Source organism: Rana temporaria, assembly GCF_905171775.1.
Source record: "Rana temporaria chromosome 9 unlocalized genomic scaffold, aRanTem1.1 chr9f, whole genome shotgun sequence".
NCBI classification, from domain to species: Eukaryota; Metazoa; Chordata; class Amphibia; order Anura; family Ranidae; genus Rana; species Rana temporaria.
Genome location: NW_024404482.1, coordinates 399,170 through 406,669, shown reverse-complemented (window position 1 = coordinate 406,669; position 7,500 = coordinate 399,170). Strand labels below are relative to the sequence as shown.

At 50.0% G+C, this 7,500-nt stretch overlaps 1 protein-coding gene across 2 annotated transcripts in view; it reads left to right on the top strand.

The window, feature by feature from the left end:
- Positions 1 to 7,500, top strand: part of KIF4A (kinesin family member 4A) — an 82,370-nt gene that overhangs the window by 64,138 nt on the left and 10,732 nt on the right. For both annotated transcript variants that reach the window (XR_005745017.1, XM_040334455.1), the window contains exons 24-26: positions 914 to 1,084; positions 2,233 to 2,373; positions 6,562 to 6,639. Coding sequence is in view for 1 of the 2 variants with exons in the window: in XM_040334455.1 (XP_040190389.1) it covers positions 914 to 1,084; positions 2,233 to 2,373; positions 6,562 to 6,639 (390 nt within the window). In the remaining variant the exon portion in view is untranslated. The remainder of the gene's footprint in view (positions 1 to 913; positions 1,085 to 2,232; positions 2,374 to 6,561; positions 6,640 to 7,500) is intronic.

Genomic DNA, 7,500 nt, shown 5'->3' with positions numbered 1-7,500 from the left:
TTCTTCTTCTTCTTCTTCTTCTTCTTCTTCTTCTTCTTCTTCTTCTTCTTCTTCTTCTTCTTCTTCTTCTTCTTCTTCTTCTTCTTCTTCTTCTTCTTCTTCTTCTTCTTCTTCTTCTTCTTCTTCTTCTTCTTCTTCTTCTTCTTCTTCTTCTTCTTCTTCTTCTTCTTCTTCTTCTTCTTCTTCTTCTTCTTCTTCTTCTTCTTCTTCTTCTTCTTCTTCTTCTTCTTCTTCTTCTTCTTCTTCTTCTTCTTCTTCTTCTTCTTCTTCTTCTTCTTCTTCTTCTTCTTCTTCTTCTTCTTCTTCTTCTTCTTCTTCTTCTTCTTCTTCTTCTTCTTCTTCTTCTTCTTCTTCTTCTTCTTCTTCTTCTTCTTCTTCTTCTTCTTCTTCTTCTTCTTCTTCTTCTTCTTCTTCTTCTTCTTCTTCTTCTTCTTCGTCTCGCGCTCTCTCGCTCTCGCGCTCTCTCTCTTTGTCTCGCGCTCTCTCGCTCTCTCGCTCTCTCTCTTTGTCTCGCGCTCTCTCGCTCTCTCTCTTTGTCTCGCGCTCTCTCGCTCTCTCTCTTTGTCTCGCGCTCTCTCGCTCTCTCTCTTTGTCTCGCGCTCTCTCTCTCTCTCTCTTTCTCTCGCGCTCTCTCGCTCTCTCTCTTTGTCTCGCGCTCTCTCGCTCTCTCTCTTTGTCTCGCGCTCTCTCGCTCTCTCTCTTTGTCTCGCGCTCTCTCGCTCTCTCTCTTTGTCTCGCGCTCTCTCGCTCTCTCTCTTTGTCTCGCGCTCTCTCGCTCTCTCTCTTTGTCTCGCGCTCTCTCGCTCTCTCTCTTTGTCTCGCGCTCTCTCTCTTTGACTCGTGCTCGCTCATCATTAAGTGACACTGACTCTATTTTGCATGTTGTCTTTCCCTCCCCCTCGATTTCTTCTAGCTGGTCTCTACCAAAGTTCAGACAACTAAGCTGGAAAGCAACGTGAAGCAGAGCCGGGCCCAATACGCCGATCTCCAGAAAACGATCTTTGAAGAAAGGAAGCAGATGTCAGAAATGGAAACAGAACATCAGGGCCAGCTGATGCAGATGGAGCAGCAACATCAGGAGAAGGTAACTTGACCTCTGAACTGGAAGAACTTTTTCTAGGTATTCTGCATCTGTTGGGCTTTGCCACAAAGTGGTTGTCCTGCAGCAGAGAGGCTCAGGATTTTTGTGACCAAGGCTTTGGCATTTAACCACTTAACGCCCGCCGCACGACTATTTACGTCCGCAAAATGGCACGGACAGGCAGAAGGACGTATATATACGTCCTTGCCTTCTAGCGGGTGGGGGGTCCGATCGGGACCCCTCCGCGGCGGGCGGATTCCCTCGGGGAGCGATCCAGGACGGCGCGGCTATCCGTCGCGATCGCTCCCCGGAGCTGAAGAACGGGGAGAGCCGTATGTAAACACGGCTTCACTGTGGCGGCGCATCGATCGTGTCATCCCCTTTATAGGGAGACACAATCGATGACGTCAGTCATACAGCCACACCCCCTACAGTTGTAAACACACACTAGGTGAATCCTAACTCCTACAGCGCCCCCTTGTGGTTAACTCCCAAACTGCAACTGTCATTTTCACAATAAAGAATGCAATTTAAATGCATTTTTTGCTGTGAAAATGACAATGGTCCCAAAAATGTGTCAAAATTGTCCAAAGTGTCCGCCATAATGTCACAGTCACGAAAAAAATCGCTGATCGCCGCCATTAGTAGTAAAAAAATTAATAAAAATGCAATAAAAATATCCCCTATTTTGTAAACGCTATAAATTTTGCACAAACCAATCGATAAACGCTTATTGCGATTTTTTTTTTTTTTTTTATTTTTTTTTTTTTTTCTCCAAAAATAGGTAGAATACGTATCGACCTAAACTGAGGGGGAAAAAAATGTATGTTTTTTGGGGGATATTTATTATAGCAAAAAGTAAAAATTATTGAATTTTTTTTCAAAATTGTCGCTCTATTTTTGTTTATAGCGCAAAAAATAAAAACCGCAGAGGTGATCAAATACCACCAAAAGAAAGCTCTATTTGTGGGGGGAAAAAGGACGCCAATTTTGTTTGGGAGCTGCGTTGCACCACCGCGCAATTGTTAGTTAAAGCGACGCAGTGCCGAATTGTAAAAACGCCTTTGGGCATTTAGCAGCATATTGGTCCGGGGCTTAAGTGGTTAAAAAAAAAGTCCAAAATTTTGACCAGGTAAATTTTGTTTCTCTAGATTTTTTTTCTGCTGGGTCAGCTGCAGCAAAAACAGGCAGTCACTTCCGTGGATCAGGAGCCACGGGAGGAGCCACCTCAGGAGACAGAGGACGGAGTGTCTGAAAGGGAGAAGCAGCTGCTGGAGAGGCTGAAGTTCCAGGTGAGACGGATAACGTGAATTTAGAGCAGAAAATAAAATTGTTTAATAAAGTGCACCATCTAATCCGATACCTATACTAATGTTTGTTTCTTTTCGGCGGGGTAAAAAGGTGTGACTAACGGTTCTAGCCACGCCCACTGTGACATGCATGTGCCATGCTGTAGCCCTGGCTGGAATGGGGAGATGCAGAGGATGACAACACAGCTTTCCTTCTATCGAAACGGCTGCGTTGTCACCCTTTTGCGTCTCGCCCACTTACAAGAAGCAGCTTCTTTTTTTGGAAGATTAGTTAACCACTTGCTGACCGCCAACAGTACATTTACTGCGGGCGGCCGGATCACGTGCATGATTCAGCCACCAACAGTACATTTACTGCGGGCGGCCGGATCACGTGCATGATTCAGCCACCAACAGTACATTTACTGCGGGCGGCCGGATCATGTGCGTGATTCAGCCTGTTCAGTTTAGGGCCGTGCTGCCGGACTGGGCCCAGCGGATCCCGGTACTTTCGGCAGCCATGGGATCATGTGATCACAATGTCAACAAAGCTGCTGTGATTGGCCCACAGATATCACATGATGCCTGGGCCAATCGCGACACACTGGACCATTTTACCTACAGCCAATTAGATTACCAGTAATTACAGATGTCATTAATGTAACCCATTCATGAGAGTTAAACTTTGCTGTTATCTTTAATTCAGGGGGAGAAAAAAAGAGTAGTAGTGTTACTATGGAGACACTGAACTACTCTAGTGAGAGTATGTAAAAAAAGTGGTTGAAAATGTAAAAAAAAAATTGTAACTAGTAATTTTTAACGTGTGGTGTTTTTCGTTTTTGGGTAAAAAAAAAAGCCACATGTTTAAAATGATTACCGTATTTATCGGGGGGGGGACGCGCGCCGAAATAACGCGCACCCCAAGCTTAGAAGGGAAGTTTAGGAAAAACGTACATTTTGAATGCTCAGCCTTGTCGGTGTCCGTCTGCTGTTAGCGTCCGTCTGCGGCCTTGCACGGGGTCCGTCCAGCCTTGTCGGTGTCCGTTTGCGGCCTTGCGCGGGGTCCTTCCAGCCTTGTCGGTGTCCGTTTGCGGCCTTGCGCGGGGTGCTTCCAGCCTTGTCGGTGTCCGTTTGCGGCCTTGCGCGGGGTGCTTCCAGCCTTGTCGGTGTCCGTTTGCGGCCTTGCGCGGGGTGCTTCCAGCCTTGTCGGTGTCCGTTTGCGGCCTTGCGCGGGGTCCTTCCAGCCTTGTCGGTGTCCGTTTGCAGCCTTGCGCGGGGTGCTTCCAGCCTTGTCAGTGTCCGTTTGCGGCCTTGCGCGGGGTGCTTCCAGCCTTGTCAGTGTCCGTTTGCGGCCTTGCGCGGGGTGCTTCCAGCCTTGTCGGTGTCCGTCTGCGGCCTTACGCGGGGTCCTTCCAGCCTTGTCGGTGTCCGTCTGCGGCCTTGCGCGGGGTCCGTCTGCGGCCTTGCGCGGGGTCCGTCTGCGGCCTTGCGCGGGGTCCGTCTGCGGCCTTGCGCGGGGTCCGTCTGCGGCCTTGCGCGGGGTCCGTCTGCGGCCTTGCGCGGGGTCCGTCTGCGGCCTTGCGCGGGGTCCGTCTGCGGCCTTGCGCGGGGTCCGTCTGCGGCCTTGCGCGGGGTCCGTCTGCGGCCTTGCGCGGGGTCCGTCTGCGGCCTTGCGCGGGGTCCGTCTGCGGCCTTGCGCGGGGTCCGTCTGCGGCCTTGCGCGGGGTCCGTCTGCGGCCTTGCGCGGGGTCCGTCTGCGGCCTTGCGCGGGGTCCGTCTGCGGCCTTGCGCGGGGTCCGTCTGCGGCCTTGCGCGGGGTCCGTCTACTGTCGGCAGCCTTGTCCGGCGTCTGTCTACGGCCTTGCGCGGGGTCCGTCCAGCCTTATCGGTGTCTGTCTAATGTCGGAGGCCTTGTCCTGCGGCCTTGCGCGGGGTCCGTCTACTGTCAGCGGCCTTGTCCGGCGTCCGTCTGCGGCCTTGCGCGGGGTCCGTCTACTGTCGGCCTTGTCCGTCTGCGGCCTTGCGCGGGGTCCGTCCAGCCTTGTCGGTGTCCGTCTGCCGGTCCGTCCAGCCTTGTCGCGTCCGTCTGCCGGGGGTTGCAGCGTTGTGTGTTTGAATTTGGCGCCTCGGTCGAGCTGTGCAGAGCCGGATTTCCGGTGTGTGCGGCTCCTCTCGCATGGCTGCCGAGTGCGCAATACATTCGGCTCGGGCGGCGCTCAGACAGCGAGGATCGGCGTATAACGCGCACCCACGATTTCCCCCTGATTTTAAGGGGGGGAAGTGCGCGTTATACGCCGATAAATACAGTAGTTAAAAAAAAAAATGTATTAAACTTTATCGTCGTCGGTCAGTATCCCTGATCACCGCTGTACTGCATTGGTGACCTTGTTATAAAAAAAATTGCATCTTCAAAAAAAAAACTCGCCATGCCTCAGACCAGACACTGTACTTTCCAAAAAAAGGGGTCATTTGGGGTCATTTGTATCGTCCTGAGAAATGAGATCGGCTGTCGGTACGTCAGGATTGATCAATTTTCAGCTCTATCGGAGTTTGTAGATTCTAGAACTTTACCACAAACAAATTATTATTATTATTATTATTATTATTATTATTATTATTATTATTTTATATTTTATTTTTTCTAAACAGACCTGTAGCAGAATACATTTACCACCCAAAGAAAGCTCTATTTTTGTGACAGATAAATTTCCCTTGGATACAGTGTTCGCATGACAACATTTCCAGCTTGACTACCTGCCTACCGGGCACTTTTAACCCCTTTTCAGCCCAGGCCCATTTTCAACGCTGTCACACTTTGAATGACCGTTGTGCGGTCATGTAACATTGTACTCATATTTTCATCACTTTTTTTTTGTTTTTTGAGACAAATGGGGCTTTCTTTTGGTGGTATTTTAATCGCCACTAAGGGGTTGTTTTTTTTTTTTTTTTTATTAACTGTTTATAAGATTTTGTAAATGAGTACTTTTTCTCCTGCACTGATTCGCAGGACTGACTGGCATCACTGATGATCTGTGCAGATCACCCCTGTGAGGAAATGCTGCCGATCTCCTCTCCAGTGTTAATTTTGGCAGCAAATTTCGATTTTAGTTTTAGTGCCATTTTAGGCCCCTTTCGCACTGGGGCGGTGGGTGCGTCGCGTTCAGCGGCGCCTTACCGTGAATTTTGCAGGGCATGTGGGACGTGCAAAAATGGAACTTCCTCTTTGGATCCCCCCCCTCTGATGTCACATTTGGCACCTTTCAGGGGTGAGGAGGGAGCAGAAACCTGTAATACAGGTATTTTCTCCCACTTCTGGCCATAGATCAACTCAGTGATCGAGGTGACCTACGCCACGCCCGGTGCCTATTCCGTGTACAAGCCCAACCCCCCCCCCCCCTCACTGTCTTCTAGGAGACGCACAGGTGCCAGAAGACGGCAGGGACCTGTGGGATAGTGCAGCGCGAATCGAGCATGCAACCAGGAAGTGAAGCCGCAAGGAGCAGCACCCAAGAGACAGATGCGGGCGCCCTAGACAGGAAAGTGTCCTAATAAACGTTCCACCCAAAAAAACGAACTTTGCAGAAATAAACAGCATTATGAATCTGCAAACATTTGGGGGGGGGAAATTCTCAAACCACGCCCCCCCCCCCCCCCTCGGCACTGTTGCTATGTGGTCCTTTGTATTCTGACATTTCCTTCGGCGCCCATGCTCCTGGGAGGTGTGTGTATCATTTCCCAAGAGTTAGTAGGCTTCATTGCCATCACATCAGGACTCGCTTCCGACGCCGCCCGTTGTGATGGCAACGTCCTGAAGTGTACGGCGCTGTAGATACTGCGCATGCGTGACATAGGGCGTGCTGTTGGCTCAGCTGCACCTTGTTCTGGGAAGATTTGTGATTGTGGGCTTCACATGCCCACAAGCAATATGGATAATGCCAACAGAGCAAAATATAAGTTATTTTACTTTGGGAAATCGGCAACCTAGCGGCGCTCCATCCGTAAAACGTGAGTAATATAGATTAAGGTTGGGAGAAAAAAAACGATATTCGTGGGAAAAATAAAAAATGTAAACAGTTGGTACTCCGCTTGTAAAGTTGCTCAGTGCTGAATAACACCAAAATATGGCCGTAGCGGACGTGGTTAACGTTTTGAAACTTTGTCTCTGTTTTGAACTTTTTTTTTTATTTTTAGGATGAAGAGATCGAAAAAATGAAGGAACTCAGTGAAAAGAACCAGCAACTCCTTCAAGAAAACGACGTGTTTAAACAAGTGAGTGGAAAAAACAAGAGGGTTGGAAGAAGTTACGGCTGGGGGGCGTTGGCATTAGGGTTGCACCAATACTTGGGCCAAGTGTCCACTCCACTAACCTGCCCCCCCCCCCCCCGAACACATGTACAATGTAGATCAGTGTTTCTCAACTCCAGTCCTCAAGGTGCACCAACAGGTCTTGTTTTCAGGCTTTCCATTATTTTGCACATGTGATTTTATCAGTTTCACTGCCTCAGTAATTACCACAGCCGTTTCATCTGAGGGAAATCCTGAAAACATGACCTGTTGGTGCGCCCTGAAGACTGGAGTTGAGAAACACTGATCTAGATCGTGGATTTTGCTTGCCTCTCAATGTCTTACATCAGCGGTCATCAACCCTGTCCTCAGGGCCCACTAACAGGCCAGGTTTTATGTATTACCCTGGGGAGATGCAGACTAGAATGCTGCAATCACTGAGCAGCAAATATCACCTGTGATGTATTTCAGTTATCTTGCAAACCTGGCCTGTTGACGGGCCCTGAGGACGGGGGTTGACCACTGGCCTACATGATCGTCCATCTGATCAGGGCTCTCCTCAGCACCATGTACTGTTCTGGAGACCCGCCACCCAGCTGCTCCTTGCTATCCCCCCCCCCCCCAACCCATCAAGGGCTCCACCCACAGCTGCCGTATGCTCTGCCCCCCATTCTCACTCGTCGTGTCCGGCAGCATCGGGGGAATCACAGGGGACAGGCTGGACCACAGGAGTCCTGCAGATACTGCCTGGGATATGATTCATCGAAAGGGGTATGGGGGCCGGGGGAGGCACTTGGCTGCAACACATTTTGGGACGGCACGGTAATTTGTGTGCCACAGCCGGCG